This window comes from Octopus bimaculoides, chromosome 29, assembly GCF_046866305.1.
Source record: "Octopus bimaculoides isolate indiv1 chromosome 29, ASM4686630v1, whole genome shotgun sequence".
Lineage (NCBI taxonomy): Eukaryota > Metazoa > Mollusca > Cephalopoda > Octopoda > Octopodidae > Octopus > Octopus bimaculoides.
In genome coordinates, this window is record NC_142956.1 from 2,352,127 (window position 1) to 2,374,626 (window position 22,500).

The 22,500-nt window shown below is 40.4% G+C and overlaps 1 protein-coding gene across 7 annotated transcripts in view; it reads right to left on the minus strand.

Annotated features, from left to right (window-relative positions):
* The window catches only part of LOC106874315 (uncharacterized), a 297,482-nt gene that overhangs the window by 20,089 nt on the left and 254,893 nt on the right, over nt 1–22,500 (minus strand). For 5 of the 7 annotated variants that reach the window (XM_089345559.1, XM_089345556.1, XM_089345554.1 and 2 more), the window contains exon 11: nt 19,622–19,820. In XM_089345559.1, coding sequence (XP_089201685.1) covers nt 19,622–19,820 — 199 coding nt within the window. The remainder of the gene's footprint in view (nt 1–19,621; nt 19,821–22,500) is intronic. The other 2 variants (XM_089345560.1, XM_089345561.1) reach the window with 1 other exon arrangement.

Below are 22,500 nucleotides of genomic sequence, written 5' to 3' on the forward strand. Positions count from 1 at the left end.
GTTGTTAAATGATAGTGGGGGAGGGGGGACAAACACAGACAAATACACATAAATATATATATATATCATCATCACCATCATCATCGTTTAATGTCCGCTTTCCATGCTGGCATGGGTTGGACAGTTCAACTGGGGTCTGAGAAGCCAGGAGGCTGCACCAGGTTCCAATCTGATCTGGCAGTGTTTCTACAGCCAAATGCCCTTCCTAACGCCAACCACTCCGTGAGTGTAGTGGGTGCTTTTTATGTGCCACCAGTACAGGGGCCACAATCGGTTGGTGCTTTTTACATGCCACTGGTACAGGGGCCAGAGGGGTCTAGCAACGACCACAATCGGTTGGTGCTTTGTACGTGCCACCGGCATGGGAGCCAGTCAAGGTGGTGCTGGCATCGGCCACATTCAGATGGTGCTTTTTATGTGCCACCGGCACGGGGATCACAACTACAATTTCCATTTGATTTTGGTTTTGATGTACTTAACTCAATAGGTCTCCTCAAGCACAGCATATCACCCTACGATCCAAGGTTTATATATACACTAGGGGCCTCTTTAAATTTTCATTAACTAAATCCACTTGCAAGGCTTTGGTCGGCCCAAGGCTAGAGTGTAAGACACTTGTCCAAGTGGGAACGAACCTGGAACCCCTCTCAGATTCCCACACTTGTTGCAGTGGTCCTTCAGGTTTTCTAAGCCCTGTAAAAGAACTCAGAAGGTGGGGCCTCCAACCAGGCCCTTTGCAATACCCTTAAAGCAAACAACTTCTCAACAGCCCCTTGTATGATTTGCAGTCATCTTGCAATGCTTGTCACTGGAACTCACTGTGATGACCGAAAGGAACAGCAAAAGTGATGTACAGGCATTTGTCACTTAAATCCATGACAGACAGACATCTTAGTAAAATAACTTCGTTATCATTCAGCTGGTGTTAGGAACATAAATTGTGACTAAGGGTTGGTGGAAGATTTTAATCTAAAACTTATGTAAACAAGACATTTGTAATACAAAGCCAGAGCCAGTTTCAGCCAGGTTGGCATCAAAATGGTAAATTTGCAGATTTTGTTTCAATTGTTAGAAATAGCAGCCAAATTTTGTGCAAATTGAAGGCTCATTTGACTGTCTTTAACCTTATTTGTTACCATATTTCTGTCGAGATGCTCTGTTTACTTCAATTAATTTTAAATATAACAAAGAATTTAGTAAAATAACTTTGTTATCATTCAGCTGGTGTTAGGAACGTAAATTGTGATTAAGGTTTGGTGGAAGATTTTAATCTAAAACTTATGAAAACAAGACTTTTGTACTACAGAACCAGAGCCAGTTTCAGCCAGGTTGGCATCAAAATGGTAAATTTGCAGATTTTGTTTCAATTGCTAGAAATAGCAGCCAAATCTTGTGCAAATTGAAGGCACATTTGACTGACTGTCTTTAGCCCTTTCATCACTGTATTTATTTTGGGATGTTCTGTGTTTCTGTCAATTAATTTTAAGTATTACAAATAATTTAGTAAAATAACTTAATTATCATTAAGCTGGTGTTAGGAACATAAATTGTGACTAAGGTTTGGTGGAAGATTTTAATTAAAAACTTATGGAAACAAGACATTTGTACTACAGAGCCAGAGGTGGTTTCAGCTGGGTTGGTAACGAAAGGGTTAATGAAGTCCCATGATGATGGCTGCACCATGAGGTGTAAAGTGATATCCATCCTGAGGCAAGGATGAAAGTAAGGCAGAAAAGTTGGGTTGAGCATGAGACAAGCATCAAATATATATCATTATTGATATATATATATATATATATATATATATAAATAAGCATATAGGCATGGCTGTGTTGTCAGAAGCTTGCTTCCCAACCACATGGTTCCGGGTTCAGTCCCACTGCGTGGCACCTTGGGCAAGTGTATTCTACTATAGCCTTGGGTCAACCAAATCCTTGTGAGTGAATTTGGAAGATGGAAACTAGAAGAAGCCCATCATATATCTATCTATATATATATATATATATATATATATATACACACACATATACATATATATGTATATATATATATATAAAGGTTATGGTGGGTAGGGGAGTCAACCAGACCCGAATGTTACAGGTAATACCAAGTAAATGCTGTATGCCGACTGGTTTTGCCCCAGATGTGGTTGCAGCATAAATGGGGAATTTAACATGGGTCGTGTATTAGCGTGTGTATATATAAAAAAGAATGAGATAAAGAGAACAATGGCATAAATAAATTTACATTTTATGACATTCTACATAAAATATAAATTTATTTATGCCATTGGTCTCTTTATCTCATTCTTTTTATATATATATGTGTGTGTATATATATATATATATATATATATATATATATATATATACACATTTGAGTGTCTGTGTTTGTCCCTCTGCCATCACTTGACAACCGAAGATGGTGTGCTTATGTCCCCATAACTTAGCGGTTCGGCAAAAGAGACCGATAGAATAAGTACTAGGCTTACAAAGAATGACTCCTGGGGTCGATTTCTTCAACTAACCCCCTTTAAGGCAGTGCTCCAGCATGGCCGGTCAAATGGCTGAAACAAGTAAAAAGAATAAAAAAAAGTGTGCCATGGGGGCTGTCACACTCTTTCCTCTCTAGTACTCTCACCTACCCCTCCTAACTTTTCTGCTCCTCCCCTCTTCTATCTTTCATATCTTGTACTTTGATGTTATATCTCTTTCTTTCTCTCTTTCCATATGAGAGTGCCATGCATTCACCTCTTCAGCAAGACACTTGTTCCTGCCCCCCTACCATACTTTCATATACCTTAATACTATACTGCACTCAGCTGAGGTGTCTTGTCTTCAGGGTACTCGTCAACCTTACCAGTGCTGGTGCCATGAAAAGGTTTAAAAAAAAAACACACAAAGCACCCAGTACACATTATAAAATGGCTGGCATTAGGAAGGGCTCCCATCTGTAGAAAATACATCAAAGCAGACATTGGAGCCCAGCAGTCTCTCTGGTATAACAGATAACAGTTCATGTCGAACCGTCCAAGCGAACCCAGCATGGAAAAAAGAGACATTAAACGATAATAATGACAACCAAAGCAATCGATTGTCTTTGTTACCGACACAACGAGTTGAACTCAGGACTTCAAAATAACAAAACCGTTTGTGTCATACATAGTCCAGACTCAGAAACTGCTGGAAACAAGTTAGTTATTGCTATTTTGTGGTATCTATTTTACAGCTAGGTAGACTGGGCCACTATTGTGGGAGTTGTTTAGCCCCAGGTCAATCTTGATCTAATAAACTTGTGACCATCCCATCTTTTATTCAGGCATAGTGTATCTAGGACTACATTATCTAATGTATAGTATACGAGTTAGTATTAGTGGCTATAGCTGTTGTTGTTTAATCCCAGGTCAGTCCTGATCCAGACAGACCAATGATCAAAGACGTTCCACCTGTGACCATCCCACCTTTTATTCAGGCATAGTGTATCTAGGACCACATTACCTTAAGTCCAAACTTGTGAGTCGAGGTAGATTTGACTGCCATTTCTAATAATTTCACTGACATTTTGTTAGCTTTTCATTAAGGAATGCAGTCATGCAAAAGAAGGTGTAATTTGAGGATAATTTGGTTGCTATTTCTAATAGATTGGACATGTAGATGCTCCTCCATTACCTGCCGGGGTTAAAACAAGACAGTACATGGGGCCTATAAACGCAGGGACCAGGTTTGGGGATTCAACACTGTGTGTGTGTGGGGGGGGTTATTGTTTGTGTTTGTACCCTACACAACCACTTGGCAACTGGTATTGGTTTGGTTACATCCCTCTAACTTAGCAGTTTGACAAAAAGAGAACGATAGAATAGATATTAAGCTTAAAATGCATCCTGGGGTCGGTTTGTTCAAGGTGGTACTGTAGCATGGCCACAGTCTAGTGACAAACACAAAAACACACATTCCTGTAATGGTTTGTCACTTTTCTGCGACCATACTGCAGCAGTTCCGAGGATTCAGCCAATCGTATTACCCTCCCCACCCCCCACCTGTCCCACAATGTGCTACTTTATCGATCTTCATTCTTTATACTGGTAGGTTATGGAATACAAAGAGACACACAGGCAGGCTTCCTCACAGTTTCCCCCTCAACCACATTTCAACGTAATAAGGAATATTTGTTTGAGATGTCCTGGGTGACCTGCACAGGGATTGAAACAGGAGCCATGCAGTTGCCAAGTGAAATTTGTAATCACATTCTACCATTCATATATGCACACATACATGTATTTACACATACACACACATATCTATACATACATATTTATACACACACACATATCTATACACACATATTTACACACATATCTATACATACATATTTATAAACACACACATATCTACACACAAACACACATATCTACACCTACATATTTATACACACACACACACAAATATATATATACACATACATATTTATACACACACATATCTACACATATATACACACATTTATACATACACATATCTACACATGCACACACACACACCTGCATGTACACACACACACACACAGAGGCAGGTCTTATTCGCACATAAACACACACACACACAGCCGCATTTCCACGCATGCATGCTCTGTTTACACACACACACACACACACACACCAATGCAGAGCAGACCAAGAAAGCAAATGACACCAATAGAGACCCAGCACAAAACCACAGGGAAATGTTGTTGCTGTTGCTGTTGATGAGAGAGAGGAGGCAATGAGGTGATATGTATGAGAGAGAGGGGGAGAGAGTGTGTGTACTATTGAGAGAGAGAGAGAGAAAGAATGGGTACTATAGAAAGAGAGAGAGAGAGATAGAGAGAGATAGAATGGGTACTATTGAGAGAGAGAGAAAGATAGAATGGGTACTATTGAGAGAGAGAGAGATAGAATGGGTACTATTGAGAGAGAAAGGGTACTATTGAGAGAGAGAGAGAGAGAAAGAATGGGTACTATTGAGAGAGAGAGAGAGAAAGGGTACTATTGAGAGAGAGAGAGAGAAAGGATACTATTGAGAGAGAGAGAGAAAGAATGGGTACTATATATATATATATATAGAGAGAGAGAGAGATAGAGAGAAAGGGTACTATTGAGAGAGAGAGAGAGAGAGAAAGGGTACTATTGAGAGAGAGAGAGGGTACTATTGAGAGAGAGAGGGTACTATTGAGAGGGAGAGAGAAAGAATGGGTACTATTGAGAGAGAGAGAGAGAGAGAGAAAGGGTACTATTGAGAGAGAGATAGAATGGGTACTATTGAGAGAGAGATAGAGAGAGATAGAATGGGTACTATTGAGAGAGAGATAGAATGGGTACTATTGAGAGAGAGATAGAGAGAGATAGAATGGGTACTATTGAGAGAGAGATAGAGAGAGATAGAATGGGTACTATTGAGAGAGAGATAGAGAGAGATAGAATGGGTACTATTGAGAGAGAGAGAAAGATAGAATGGGTACTATTGAGAGGGAGAGAGAAAGAGAGAGAGAGATAAAATGGGTACTATTGAGAGAGAGAGAGATAGAATGGGTACTATTGAGAGAGAGAGAGAGAGAAAGGGTACTATTGAGAGAGAGAGAGAGAAAGGGTACTATTGAGAGAGAGAGAGAGAAAGGGTACTATTGAGAGAGAGAGAGAGAAAGGGTACTATTGAGAGAGAGAGGGAAAAAGGATACTATTGAGAGAGAGAGAGAATGGGTACTATTGAGAGAGAGAGAGAGAGAGAATGGGTACTATTGAGAGAGAGAGAGAGAATGGGTACTATTGAGAGAGAGAGAGAGAATGGGTACTATTGAGAGAGAGAGAGAGAGAAAGAAAGAATGGGTACTATTGAGAGAGAGAGAGAGAGAGAATGGGTACTATTGAGAGAGAGAGAGAGAATGGGTACTATTGAGAGAGAGAGAGAGAATGGGTACTATTGAGAGAGAGAGAGAGAGAATGGGTACTATTGAAAGTGAGTGTGTGTGTACTTTTGAGAGAGAGAATGAGTGAAAAAGACTGTGTTTATGTAGGTTAAAGAGTATTGATTTATTATTGATCAATCACTGTTAATCAATGGTGATTATGTTCCCTTTACATCAACCTGATCAACTACAAAACACACACACACCAAAATATATTTAATATTCACTATTTACTTTCACTTTCAACATAACTACAGCTTGCCAACACAATGCAGTACATTCATGTATGCGTATGTATATATACACACACACACACAGAGTCATACACACACAAACACAGTTATATACATGCGTACGTGTGTGTGTATATATATATATATATGTGTGTGTGTGTGTGTGTGTATGTATATATGTGTATGTGTGTGTGTGTGTGAGAGAGAGAGATAGAGAGAAAATGTAAGAAAGACTTACTAACACACACACAAACAGAGATATCTCCTTTGGTCTAGAAGTTCAGTGTTGATAAAAAATCTTGCTTGACGCTGGACTCTCATGATGTGAAAAACATTTCTCTGTGCTTTGCATTTAACATAAAAGGTTAACAAAGGAAAAACCGGTTCCTTGTCAGAGAACTTCACTTTATGGCAGAGGGTTTATGAAAAGCAACTCCGTACATAATGTGGAGCATACCTCTATATGTATGCGTGTGTGTGTGCATTTCACCCTCATTTAGTGTCCATTCCCATGCTGGTATGAGTTGGACAGCTGCACTGGACTCCAACTATCTGCTTTGGCATGGTTTCTACGACTGGATGTCCTTCCTAAGGTCAACCACTTTACAAAGTGTACTGGGTGCTTTTTATGTGGCACCAGCCCCAATGAGGGGCATGGCGTCTATGGCTGGATGCCCCTCCTAATACCAACCACTTTACAGAGTGTACAGGGTGCAAACCGGTAATTGTTTAGGGGGTAATCCCTTACTATTTACATATACATATATATACATATATATATATATATATATATACACACACACACACATCAGAGTTGCATCCTCATTACAGGAGAAAAGCCATTGCCAAGAAGACTTACTGAAATGATTCACGATTGTTGCCATGTGATGCCCTTATGTAACTTTTAAATCCAGCCAAGCTTTTACACATTTTTTATTACATACTGGACAACTGTGCTGGCTGGCAGGAGAAACAGGTGCCACCACATGCACTCTCTTAGCATGTCTTTTTAGACCTCCAACTGAGAGGCAAACCCTTCCACATTTTACACACGTTCTGTCATGAATTCTAATAGCAACATCATTGTTTATCCCGGGTCGATTTCTGTGAGAATTTTTATGGCTCACCAGGCCTGCACGACTCAAACACGTCTGCCCACAAACCACACACATAAAAAAGCAACACTCTCTCACTTTCCACAGCTTCCCCCCTCCTAATTCTCTCCCTCCCTCTCAAACCATTTTCAAAATTAATTAAAAACAGAAGTGGCTGTGTGGTAATTGCTGATCCTAGACGAGATGATTACTGCCAGTGCAACCAGGTTGCCTGATAAAAAACCGTGGTCATGGGGGTTAAAAATGTGAATAAACAATCATTACATTTGAGAAAGTAAGCTGAATACTAAGAGATTGCAAACTAGTTTCATAGAAGTTTTTTCCAAAGTTTGTGTTTTGTTTTTCTCGTGTTCTTGCATGGGTCTTCAATACTGTTCTCTGAGATGACAGGTTTTAGTGGTTGGAAGCATGTTAAAGGATTATTTTATTCTTATACTTGTTTCAGTCATTTGACTGTGGTCATGCTGGAGCACTGCCTTGAATGGTTTTCTTTTTTTAGTCGAACAAATCAAACCCAGGACTTATTCTTTGTAAGCCCAGTACTTACTTTATCGGTCTCTTTTGCTGAACTGCTAAGTTACAGGAATGTAAACACACCAACACTGTTTGTCAAGTGGTGATTGGAGGACAAACACACTCACATATATGATGAGCTTCTTTCAGTTTCCTCCTACCAAATCCACTCACAAGACTTATTTTCTAAGTCAAGCTTGGTACTTATTCTATCAGCTCCTTCAGTCAAACAGCTAAGTTACAGGGATGTCAACAAACCAACACCAGGAGTCAGGTGAAGATGGTGGGGTCAAGCATAAAAACACACTATTTATGGCGAGTTTCTTTCAGCTTCTGTCACACCAAGTCCATTTACAAGGCTTTGGTTGGCCCGAGGCTGTAGTAGAAGGCACTTGCCCAAGGTGCCATGCAGTGGGACTGAACCCAGAACCATGTGGTTGGGAAACAAGCTTCTTGCCACATAGCCATGTTGTACCTAAGCAAAATGTTAGAGAAAGGAACCCAGATATTTCCTGCAACAAAAGCATCTAAATCAAAACCCTTAAAGTATTACCACAGATCCCCAATTTTCTATTCTGAGTGTGTGGAGCCCTGCCAAAATATTATGTGGACCCCCTTGGGTTTACATGGACCCTAGTTGAGAACCACGGCTCGATCATATTTTAGCCCCTTGACACCTGGCATAAAACCATCTGCAACCCCTCAAGTACCCCTCCCCGACACTTATTAAAAAGGAGCAGTTTTCATTTCTCCTGTGTTTTTCTAGTCTTGTAAGTTACTTGGTGACCCCAGAAGTGCTAATTGCACAAGAAAGGCACCCAGTGCACTTTGTAAAGTGGTTGGCATTAGGAAGGGCATCCAGCCATAAAACCCTGCCAAAACAGACCTGACTGGGGCTGGGGCCACATAAAAAAACACCCAGCCCACTCTGTAAAGTGTGTTATTTCTTTACTGCCCACAAGGGGCTACGCACAGAGGGGACAAACAAGGACAGACAAACGGATTAAGTCGATTATACCGACCCTAGTGCGTAACTGGTACCTATTTAATCGACCCCGAAAGGATGAAAGGCAGAGTCGACCTCGGCGGAATTTGAACTCAGAACGTAGCGGTAGACAAAATACCGCTAAGCATTTCGCCCGGCGAAGGGCATTCAGCCATATAAGAAACCATGTCAAAGGTGACATTCGGGCATGACAGCCCAGGGGCTTGTTGAATCCTGTCAAACCATGCAACCCATGCCAGCATGGGGGTGATCCCCTTCGGTCCTGAATGACCATGGCATTGCACCTAGAAAGTTTCCCTCCGAGGCACAAGTCTAGGCAAGGTTGTTTTATCGAAAACCAGCAGCTGTCCATCCATACCAGCCTCTCCCTGCCGCTGATGTCTTCAAAGAAAAAGGCAAAGGGGCCGATGCAGCTTGGCCTTGAGTCGACCAAAACCTTGTGAATGGATTTGGTTGATGGAAACTGGAAGAAGCTCATCGTGTATATATATATACATATATATATATGTGCCTATGTTAGTCCTCCCACCACTGCTTGGCAACCGGTGTTGATGTGTTTATGTCCCCATAACTTAGTGGTTCAGCAAAAACAAGCAATAGAATAAATACAAGGCTTACAAGGAATAAGTCCCGGGGTCGATTTCTTCGACTAACGCCCTTTAAGGCGGTACTCCAGCATGGCCGTAGTCAAATGACTGAAACAAGTATATATACACATACATATATATATATACTTTTATTGTTTTACTTGTTTCAGTCATTTGACTGCAGCCATGCTGGAGCACCACCTTTAGTTGAACAAATCGGCCCCAGGACTTTATTCTTTGTAAGCCTAGTACTTATTCTATCGGTCTCTTTTGCTGAACCACTAGGTTACGGGGACATAAACACACCAGCAATGCTTGTCAAGCGATGTTGGGGGGGGGGGGGACAAACACAGACACAGAAACATATATATATATATATATATATATATATATGACGGGCTTCTTTCAGTTTCTGTCTAGCAAATCCACTCACAAGGCTTTGGTCGGCCTGAGGCCCAAGGTGCCACGCAGTGGGACTGAACCTGGAAGCATGTGGCTGGTAAGCAAGCTACTTACCACACAGCCACTCCTTTGCCTATATATATATATATATATATATATATATATATATATATATACACACACACACACACATATATATATATATATATATCCACACACATATATATATATATATATATATATATATCCACACATATATATATATATATATATATATATATATATATATATATATATATATATATATATCATCATCATCATCATCATCATCGTTTAATGTCCATCCACACGCACACAGTGTACAAATACAGAGAAAAAAAGAAAACGATGATGAGCTCCCTGGGATTTGAATACTGTACCAATGTATTTCCAGTCAGCCCATGTTACTACTTATGCTACAAGAGATCAGTGATTCAACTCCTCGTTACTTATCCACAAGAAACCTATTTTAATTGCACAATTTTAACTCTGCTATATCATCCCAACGTAACACATCATTCCCTTAGCTCTAGCAGGCTAGGTTACTAAACAATTGTCCAACATAACAAGGCGTCCCAAACTGGTTCAACGTTTGTCACACAAAACAACTCCATGGTTCAAATGCTACGAATAAATCAATATAGATCACATTAAGACATGATAAACAACAATTTGAGACAGAACATGGAAGGGTAGGCTTGCCGAGGGTACTCGTACAATTTATCCATCATTTACTGGACGACAACAGTACCAGTTACGTTACAGATAGCCTGTCGCTGCCTCACCCCATTTCTCTCTCTCTCTCTCTCTCTCAACTTAGATACTATAAATTTCTTGTTTGTTAACTCTACCGTTTCCTCTCTACAAACATACATAGTCGGTCACTTAGCATTGGTGAGATAGGTGATGAATCTATGTGCAGAGAGAAAAATAGTTAAATAACAAACAAACATTTATAGTAAATACACAGAGGAAGTAAGAGAGAGAGAGAGAGAGAGAGAGATGGGGGGAGGGGAGAGTGTAAATATTGAATGTTGAGAAAGCACTAAGGAAAGCATTTCATTTATTTTCGTTTCGAACTATCCCGGGTCTTCTCTACCCGCATCAAACCTGGCAAATAGCAAAAGTAAACACGAATATCCATCTTTGTGTTACATACAAGGTTACACAGCAAACCACAGCAACAACAACAACAACAACAAAAAATACTAAAGTGTGTGTGTGTGTGTGTGTGTGAGAGAATGAGTGTCTGTATATATTGTGTATGTAGGTGTGTGTGTAGAAAGATGTGTGTGTGAGTGTAGAAAGATGTGTGTGTGTGTGTAGAAAGATGTGTATGTGTGTGTGTAGAAAGATGTGTGTGTGTGTGTGTAGAAAGATGTGTATGTGTGTAGAAAGATGTGTGTGTGTGTGTGTAGAAAGATGTGTGTGTGTGTAGAAAGATATGTGTGTGTGTGTAGAAAGATGTGTGTGTGTGTAGAAAAATGTGTGTGTAGAAAGATGTGTGTGTGTGTGTGAGTGTAGAAAGATGTGTGTGTGTGTGTGAGTGTAGAAAGATGTGTGTGTGTGTGAGTGTAGAAAGATGTGTGTGTGTGTGTGAGTGTAGAAAGATGTGTGAGTGTAGAAAGATGTGTGTGTGTGTGTGAGTGTACAAATAAATGTCAGAATATACAATGTATATGTACGTATGTGTTGTAGAAATGAGTACTTGTGTAGAAAGCTGTGTGTGTGTGGGGGTGTTTGTGTGTGGGTGTTTGTGTGTTCATGTGTGTATGTATGCCTGAGTGTGTGTGTATTGAGAAAGACGTGTGTGTGTGTGTGTGTACAAATAAGTGTTCATATATACAGTGTGTACGTATGTGTGTTGTAGAAAGGTGTGGGTGCATGTGTGAGTATATGTGTAGAAATGTATAGATTTGTGTTTGCAGGTGTGTATAATTATTTGTTAATGTGTGTGTGTGTGTGTGTGTGTGTGTGTGTGTGTGTGAACGTGTGTTTAAATGTGTGTGTGTGTGTGAACGTGTGTTTAAATGTGTGTGTGTGTGTGTACTTTGTCCTGACTATATATCACAGACACAGCACTGGTCTCAAGGGTGGCAGGGGGGAGGGGTACAGTCTACTTGATGTGAGGGGGGGGGACAGTGAAAAGTAACACACACACACACACACACACAGCAACAACAACAAAAACAACAACAACGCCGACAAGGTGAATAAAAACAAGAGCGATGAGATGACAAGAACAACAGGTGAAAAAAAATGATTGGCCTCCAGCAATCAGTGAAGGTAATGAAGGGCTGGGTGGTGATGGTGGTGGTGGCAAAGTGTGGGTGTGTGCGTGTGTGTGTGTGTATATATATATATATTGTCTTTGTATTTGGTTTGCAAGATTCTTTATGTGAATTGGTGTGTTGAAGCATATTTTGTTGTGTCTGCGGAGAGCCATTCTGTTTTAATAATGCCTCGTTAATTAACACACTCACCGGTTCAATTTGCACTCGTTTACTTTTTTCTACATACATACATATATATTTATGTATATATATCGTTGCTATTATGTTAAACTGTCGTATGTCCAAATTTGGCCAAATGCATTTTTTTTTTTTGCAATATTTATTTTTGCTTGAAATAGCCAGTTCTTTTGCTCAAACTATTGTATCTCCAATTCCTTCAGATGCCAAGATATAAAAAACTGTCAACAGTTTTGCTATGGAATGCTGAAACCATTTTTTTATTTCCTGAAAACACGATTCGGACTTACGACACTTTTGCATAATAGCAACAATATACATATATATATTATGCATGCTAGCCACTGATATTATTGTTAATTATTAATAATATCCTTATATATTTGATCCCTGAAATTGTAGTTGTGATCCCTGTACCGGTGGTGGCACGTAAAAAGCACCATCCGAACGTGGCCGATGCCAGTGCCACCCTGACTGGCTTCTGTGCTGATGGCACATAAAAAGCACCATCCAATTGTGGTCGTTTCCAGCCTCTTCTGGCCCCTGTGCCAGTGGCATGTAAAAAACACCCACTACACTCTCGGAGTGGTTGGCGTTAGGAAGGGCATCTAGCTGTAGAAACTCTGCCAAATCAGATTGGAGCCTGGTGTAGCCATCTGGTTTCACCAGTTCGCAGTCAAATCGTCCAACCCATGCCAGCATGGAAAGCGGACGTTAAACGATGATATATATATATATATATATATATATATATATATGGCGCAGGAGTGGCTGTGTGGTAAGAAGCTTGCTTACCAACCACATGGTTCCGGGTTCATTCCCACTGCGTGGCACCTTGGGCAAGTGTCTTCCACTATAGCCTCGGCCCGACCAAAGCTTTGTGAGTGGATTTGGTAGACGGAAACTGAAAGAAGCCCATCGTGTATATATATATATATATATATATATATATATATATATATATACATATATATATATGTATGTGTGTGTATATGTATGTGTGTGTATATGTTTGCGTAAACACACCAGCATCGGTTGTCAAGCGATGATAGAGGGACAAACACAGACACACAAACGCACATACATACATATACATATATACGACAGGCTTCTTTCAGTTTCCATCTACCAAATCCACTCACAAGGCTTTGGTGGGCCTGAGGCTATAGTAGAAGACACTTGCACAAGGTGCCACGCAGTGGGACTGAACCCTGAACCATGTGGTTGGTAAGCAAGCTACTTACCCCACAGCCACTCCTATTTATTATTTGTATACCATAAATAGGGGGGCTCCAAAAGGGGTTTCAGGGAGTAGTATCCCTGCCTTCCTGAGCTAGTTTCCCACCACATTTCTTAAAAACCATGGCAGAGGCCTTGGTCTTGGGACCACCAGTGTCTAGAAACTGAGGTTGGGGGTAAGCAAGGGCATCCTTGTTGCAGAAGATCCTGCTTCAAAAAGGCCTCACGATAGCAAAGGAGAATGGGCACCAGCCAGCCCAAAGGTTGGGACAGGCTGCGCTTGCCTACCTCGGTTGCTATGGCATTGAGGTAAATCTGGCCACCCTTGTTAACGGGGACAAAACCTGGATTTACAATATTGGATGATCATGATACCAGAATATTGTTGACAGGGACTTCAAAGTTTCAGCCAGATAGCCATTGTCAGGCCACAATGCTTTGGAATAACTTGTTCTCTTTATGTAAACCCCTAATATCTTTGAGTGTGTGGGTTGAGTAAAAGAGGGTTCTTAACTCAACAGAAGACTATCTAAAGACAAAGCTAACACCAAAACTTCAAAGTCACTGTCAGCAACATTTATGTTTAACAATAATAAAATGCACCGAGGATGGAGGGTATTTCTAGGGAATGAAACTACCCCTGTCTCATAAAGGTCCCCCCACCACAAACAGAAGGGTGCACACGGACACACATGGACATAAACTGCATTTTCACACACTACGATGCAAACTACCACCACTGCCACCACCACCACCACCATTGTATATTTTGTAAACTGGAGGAGGTGGGGGTGGCAGAGAAGAGAGGGGAGGGTGACAAGGAAGGGCTCAAAGACTGCAGAACGAAGTGTGTGTGTGTGTGTGTGTGTGTGTGTGTAGGGGGCAGGTCCAAAATGAAAGTAGAGTCAGGTGTGAGAGGAGTCGATCGAGATGAGTGATGGGAGGAAATTGTGGTGAATGATGACGACAACAACAACAGCAACACCAACAACAAAATGTGTGTGCGTGTGGGTGTGTGTGATGTGCGGGATAGGATGAACTTGGAACACAAAACAACAAAACACAAACAACAAAAATATATTAAAAACAAATCAAACTTTGAAATAAATACAAACAAAAGGATGGAAAACTGAAAAATAAGCTAATGAGGGAAACTTAAAATATAAATTAAATTAATAAATTGTAAATAATAATAATAATAATAATAATGAACAAAAATAATTATAATACCTAAAAAAAAATAATTCTTTCTAATAAAGGCATAAGGCTTGAAATTTGTGGGGAGGGGACTAGTCAATTTCATTAACCCCAATGTATCACTGGTACTTAATTTGTTGACACCTCGAAAGGATGAAAGGCAAAGTCGGCCTCGGCAGAATTTGAACTCAGAACACGAAGATGGATGAAATGCTGCTAAGTGTGTTAACGATTCTGCCAGCTTGCTACTTTAATGATAATTATAAGAACATTCAGAGGGCAGAAGTGGCTGTGTGGTAAGTAGCTTGCTTACCAACCACATGGTTCCGGGTTCAGTCCCACTGTGTGGCACCTTGGGCAAGTGTCTTCTACTATAGCCTCGGGCCGACCAAAGCCTTGTCAGTGGATTTGGTAGACGGAAACTGAAAGAAGCCCGTCGTATATATGTATGCGTGTGTATATGTTTGTGTGTCTGTGTTTGTCCCCCCAACATCGCTTAACAACCAATGTTGGTGTGGTTACATCCCCGTAATTTAGCGGTTCAGCAAAAGAGACCAATAGAATAAGTACTAGGCTTACAAAGAATAAGTGCTCCAGCATGGCCGCAGTCAACTGACTGAAACTAGTGAAAGAGTAAGAATGTGAAGACAGTTGAAATATCGCTAAACATTTTGCCACCTTAATAATAATAATAATAATAACCTTCTCTACTTTCGACACAATGCCTGAAATTTTATGGTAGAGGACTAGTCGATTACATCAACCCCAGTGCGTAACTGGTACTTAACTTATCGACCCGAAAGGACGAAAGGCAAAGTTGACCTCGGCAGGATTTGAACTCAGAACGTAAAGACATACGAAATACCGCTAAGCATTTCACCCAGCGTGTTAACGATTCTGCCAGCTCATCATCGTTTAACGTCCGCTTTCCATGCTGGCATGGGTTGGACGATTTGACTGAGGACTGGTGAAACCCGATGGCTACACCAGGCTCCAATCTGATTTGGCAGAGTTTCTACAGCTGGATGCCCTTCCTAACGCCAACCACTCCGAGAGTGTAGTGGGTGCTTTTACGTGCCACCCGCACAAAGGCCAGTCAGGCGGTACTGGCAACGGCCACACTCAAAATGGTATATTTTACGTGCCACCTGCACAGGAGCCGGTTCGGCGGCACTGGCAACGATCTTGCTCCATTAAAATAGATATTCTTTTGTACTCTAGGCACAAGGCCTGAAATTCTTGGAGGAGAGGACTAGTCGATTAGATCGACCCCAGTACGCAACTGGTACTTAATTTATCGACCCCCAAAAGGATGAAAGGCAAAGTTAACCTCGGCGGAATTTGAACTCGGGACTTAAAGACAAATGAAATACTGCTAAGCAACTGCCCCAGCATCCTAACAACTCTACCATCTTGCAATGATAATAATAATAATAAATAAATAATAAAAAATAATAATAATAATAAATAATAATAATAACAATAATAAATAATAATGAATAATAATAATAAATAATAATAATAATAAATAATAATAATAATAAATAATAATAATAATAAATAATAAATAATAATAATAAATAATAATAATAAATAATAATAAATAATAATAATAATAAATAATAAATGAAAATAATAATAAATAATAATAATAATAATAATAAATAATAATAAATAATAATAATAATAATGAAAATAATAATAAATAATAATAATAATAATAATAATAATAATATACAAAAATGATAAACAATGAAAATAAATTTGTAAATATAAAGAATGATAATAATAATAATAAAAATAAAAATAATAATAATAACAATAATAAATAATAATGAATAATAATAATAAATAATAATAATAATAAATAATAATAATAATAAATAATAATAATAATAAATAATAAATAATAATAATAAATAATAATAATAAATAATAATAAATAATAATAATAATAAATAATAAATGAAAATAATAATAAATAATAATAATAATAATAATAAATAATAATAAATAATAATAATAATAATAAAAATAATAATAAATAATAATAATAATAATAATAATAATAATAATATACAAAAATGATAAACAATGAAAATAAATTTGTAAATATAAAGAATGATAATAATAATAATAAAAATAAAAATAATGAAAAATTAAAAAATACAACAATAAGAGCAACATAAAACAACAAAAAAGCATTTGGAGGAGAATAGATGGGGGGGAAGGGATTGGTACAGGAGAGGGGGGGATGACTACTGCTGCTGTGGTGGTGGTGCTGGTGGTAGGAGGGGTGTATTATGTATGTAAATTGTAGATGTAGGCATGGCTGTGTGGTAAGGAGATTGCTCCCCAACCACATGGTTCTGGGTTCAGTCCCACTGCATGGCACTTTGGGATTTGGTAGACGGAAACTAAAAGAAGCCCGTTATGTGTATGTGTGTGTGTGTGTGTGTGTGTGTGTGTGTGTGTGTGTTTCTGTGCTTGTCCTCCACCACTGCTTGGCAACCGGTGTTGGTGTGTTTATGTCCCTGTAACTTAGTGGTTCAGCCAAAAAAAAGGTGCCAGGCTTAAAAAAATAAGTCCTGGGGTTGATTTATTTGACTAAAAATTCTTTGAGGCAGTGCTCCAGTATGGCCACAATCTTATGACTAAAACAAGTAAAAAACAAAAAAAAAAAAATATGTGTGTGTGTGTGTGTGTGTATAATGGATAGAGAAATTGAAAGGACTGCTTTGGTCCAATGGTAAAATGGCTGGAATGTTAATAGGCGATGCAGGTTCAAATCCCATCGAGAGCCTTTGACTTTTACTATCCAGGATCTTTTTACTTCAGTATTTACACGCTATTGCTTATAGCCTTGCTTTGAGATCTATTGCTCTCTCTCTCTCTCTCTCTCGCCCCCTATATATATATATATCATGTGATCACATGACTGATCAAGCTATGAGATATTGTTACACATCACTGGTCACAATGCGCTTTTTGCGTTGTTTTAGCCTTCAAATGACACCACCCCACTGGTGAGGCAAGCAGGCCATTACTAACCCTTGAATGAAAGGGGTAACTGGAGCAGTGTAAAATGAAGTGTTTTGCTCAAGAACCCAACACGACAACCAGTCAAGGAATCGAACTCACGATCGAGCAATTGAGAGTCCAGCAGCCTAACTACTAGGCCATGTAGCAATAAGAACAGTAGTAGTCGTAGTAGAATGTGTGTGTGTGTATATATAAATATATGTATGCCTGTGAGTGTGTAGAAAGAATATGGGAGGCAGTGACATAAGGAGAGAATAAAAACAAGAAAATACGACAGCACACACGCACGTGTGTATATATATATATATATATATATATATATATCAGAAGTGTTGGTCTAGCTATGATTGTGGTGGTATCTATCACTGAGGAGGTAAAATGATGCCGAGACTTTGTGTCTGGTAGCTGAAAGATGTTTGGAGGTTCATTTGATGTGTTATAAAGTCTGCAGAAATGGTGCCAGAAGCCAAAGGGAGTGGAGAGGGGTAGTAGTAGTAGATTGAACAATAGAGAAAGGGAGGTGCATGTGTGTGTGCATGTGTGTGTGCATGTGTGGTATCTGGCAGTTGAAAGATGTTGTTTGGAGATCACAGACTTTATAGGAGAGCTTTTGCCTAGACAAAACCCTGCAGCAAATGGCTTTTGCGTCCTCATGTGTTAAAGATAAATGCACATACAGGCAAAGGGTGCGGCTGTGTTGTAAGAAGCTTGCTCCCCAACCACATGGTTCTGGGTTCAGTCCCACTGCGTGGCACCTTGGACAACCAAAAGCCTTGTGAGTGGATTCAATAGGATTAGTGGCTACAGTAGTTGTTGTTTAGCCCCAGGTCAGACCTGGTCCAGACAGAGCTATGATCAAAGACATTCCAGTTGTGACCACCCCATCTTTATTTCAAGACAGTAATATGTGATTTAAGGGCAATTTGGCTGCTATTTCTGGGAAATCAAGCAATTAAAGAGAGAGACTTTTCTACTCTAGGCAAAAGGCCTGAAATTTTAGGAGAGGGGGCCAGTCGATTAGATCAACCCCAGAATGCAACTGGTACTTAATTTATTGACCCCCGAAAGGATGAAAGGCAAAGTTGACCTTGGCGGAGTTTGAACTCAGAACATAAAGACAAAATACTGCTAAGCATTTCGCCTGGCGTGCTAAAATTTCTGCCAGATCGCCGCCTTAATTAAAGAGAGAGAGAGAGAGAGAGACTGACATCAGGTGGATGTTAGTATTGGCTGTGTTGTGTTGGTAGAAAGAGGAGCTGTTGAGCAGAAGTGGTGGCCGGTGTAGTTGTAGTAGATTGAATAGGGAAGGGAAGGTAAGAGGAAGAGGGTAGGGAATGCAGAGTAGTAGCAGTGGTATTAGGAGCTGTAAGAGTAGCAATAAGAGTAGTAGTAGTAATAGTAGTAGTGGTAGTAGTAGACAACATAGAAATGGTAGTAGTAGCAGTAGTAGTAGCAGCAGCAGCAATGGGAATAGTAGTAGTAGTAGTAGTAGTAGCTTTGTAGTAAAAGGTAACAATGGTAAATAAGAGAGAAGGATGAGAGGGAAAGGGGCAGGAGGGGAGGGAGAAAGAGAGAGGGACTGAAGTCTGTGGTGGGGACGATGGTAGTGGTGGTAGCAGCAGCAGCAGCAGTAGTAGTGGTGGTGGTGGTGGTGATGATAGTAGTAGTGGTAGATCTTTGAGGAGTGGCGGTGAGAGGTGATGATGGTGATGGCGGTGACAGTGCCGGTGGGGTTGAAAAGGTGGGCTGGCAGGTAGGATGGTAGGTAGGTAGGTAAGGTAAGGTAAGGTAAGGTAAGGTAAGGAAGGAAGGCAGGTGTTGACAACCAGGCCATGCATACCTTCACAAATATCTAGTAGAGAACTTGACAAAGAAGACTTCTTGATACCACACTCAGGAGCAGAGAGTCTATTTACCGCGGGCTCCGACGGTTTCAGTACATCATAGATCAGCACTCGCGAGTCGTCGTCGATTGTGTTCCGAGTGGCACGGTGCCGTTGTAACTCCTCCTCGATACGCAAACTCTCTAATCCGGTCGTCTGTAAGAGAACAGAACAGAAGAATGAAGTGAAAGATGGCGGACAGTGGGGTCTTTAACAATATTCTGATATACCACAATAACCTAGGATTCAAAGGCCCCATGGCTGTTTAATACCTGACCCATGGCTATTTAATACCTGACCCATGGCTATTTAATACCTGACCCATGGCTATTTAATACCTGAACCATGGCTGTTTAATACCTGACCCATGGCTATTTAATACCTGACCCATGGCTATTTAATACCTGACCCATGGCTATTTAATACCTGAACCATGGCTGTTTAATACCTGACCCATGGCTGTCTAATACCTGACCCATGGCTATTTAATACCTGACCCATGGCTATTTAATACCTGAACCATGGCTGTTTAATACCTGACCCATGGCTGTCTAATACCTAGCTGATGGCTATTTAATACCTGACCAATGGCTATTTAATACCTGACCCATCGCTGTCTAATACCTGACCCATGGCTTTTTAATACCTGACCCATGGCTTTTTAATACCTGACCCATGGCTATTTAATACCTGGCCCATGGCAATTTAAAACCTGACCCATGGCAATTTAATACCTGACCATGGCTATTTAATACCTGACCCATGCCTATTTAATACCTGACCCATGGCTATTTAATACCTGACCCATGGCTATTTAATACCTGAACCATGGCTGTTTAATACCTGACCCATGGCTGTCTAATACCTGACCCATGGCTATTTAATACCTGACCCATGGCTATTTAATACCTGAACCATGGCTGTTTAATACCTGACCCATGGCTGTCTAATACCTGACCCATGGCTATTTAATACCTGACCCATGGCTATTTAATACCTGAACCATGGCTGTTTAATACCTGACCCATGGCTGTCTAATACCTAGCTGATGGCTATTTAATACCTGACCAATGGCTATTTAATACCTGACCAATGGCTATTTAATACCTGACCCATCGCTGTCTAATACCTGACCCATGGCTTTTTAATACCTGACCCATGGCTTTTTAATACCTGACCCATGGCTATTTAATACCTGGCCCATGGCAATTTAAAACCTGACCCATGGCAATTTAATACCTGACCATGGCTATTTAATACCTGACCCATGCCTATTTAATACCTGACCCATGGCTATTTAATACCTGGCCCATGGCTATTTAATACCTGACCCATGGCTATTTAATACCTGACCCATGGCTATTTAATACCTGACCCATGGCTGTTTAATACCTGACCCATGGCTGTTTAATACCTGACCCATGGCTGTCTAATACCTGACCCATGGCTATTTAATACCTGACCCATGGCTATTTAATACCTGACCAATGGCTATTTAATACCTGAACCATGGCTGTTTAATACCTGAACCATGGCTATTTAATACCTGACCCATGGCTGTTTAATACCTGACCCATGGCTATTTAATACCTGGCCCATGGCAATTTAAAACCTGACCCATGGCTATTTAATACCTGACCCATGGCTATTTAATACCTGGCCCATGGCTATTTAATACCTGACCCATGGCTATTTAATACCTGACCCATGGCTATTTAATACCTGGCCCATGGCAATTTAAAACCTGACCCATGGCTATTTAATACCTGACCCATGGCAAACACGCAGTATGCATATATTTACATCGGCCCCTGTCAAGGGGTTAACATACAAAGTGCAATGGGGAAACTTTCTTGAGAGGGCCGATGTCTCGGTCTTTACAACCCTAATCCTATTCCATGCCTTGTAACCCTCGGCAATGCTGGAGACCACATTCTGATGAGACAAATAGGACCATGTCATCTGCAGATATCAGCCAACTAATTCTGTACCCACTGGTGTCAGGTCAATGGCACCTGTGCCGGTGGCGTGTAAAAACACCCACTATACTCTCGGAGTGGTTGGCATTAGGAAGGGCATCCGGCCGTAGAAACCTTGCCAAATCAGATCAGATCGGAACCTGGTTCTGCCCCCTTGGCTTACCAGTTTTCAGGCAAACCGTCCAACCCATGCCAGCATGGATAGTGGATGTTAAATGATGATGATGATGATGATGACCAACTGTGATAAACACTTCCTCAATGGCCACAGATGTCAATCCGTTTCATAAAAAAGAAAAAAAAAAAAATCAATCTGTTTGATCAATGATGGTCATCAGATATTTGTCTTATTCCTGGATGTGTAGGAAGCGCAATGGCCCAGTGGTTAGGGCAGCGGACTCGCGGTTTCGATTCCCAGACCGGGCGTTGTGAGTGCTTATTGAGCGAAAACACCTAAAGCTCCATGAGGCTCCGCCAGGGGATGGTGGCAAACCCTGCTGTACTCTTTCACCACAACTTTCTCTCACTCTTTCTTCCTGTTTCTGTTGTGCCTGTAATTCAAAAGGGTCAGCCTTGTCACACTGTGTCACGCTGAATATCCCCAAGAACTACATTAAGGGTACACGTGTCTGTGGAGTGCTCAGCCACTTGCACATTAATTTCACGAGCAGGCTGTTCCGTTGATCGGATCAACTGGAACCCTCGTCGTCGTAAGCGACGGAAGTGCCAACAACACAGTGCCAGACTGGATTCGACCTGCTGATCTTTATTGCGTACACTCACAGCATGTTTCAAATGATTCATAATAAGAGCAACAACATCAGGAGACACACAGACAGACAAAGGAAAATGGAAAA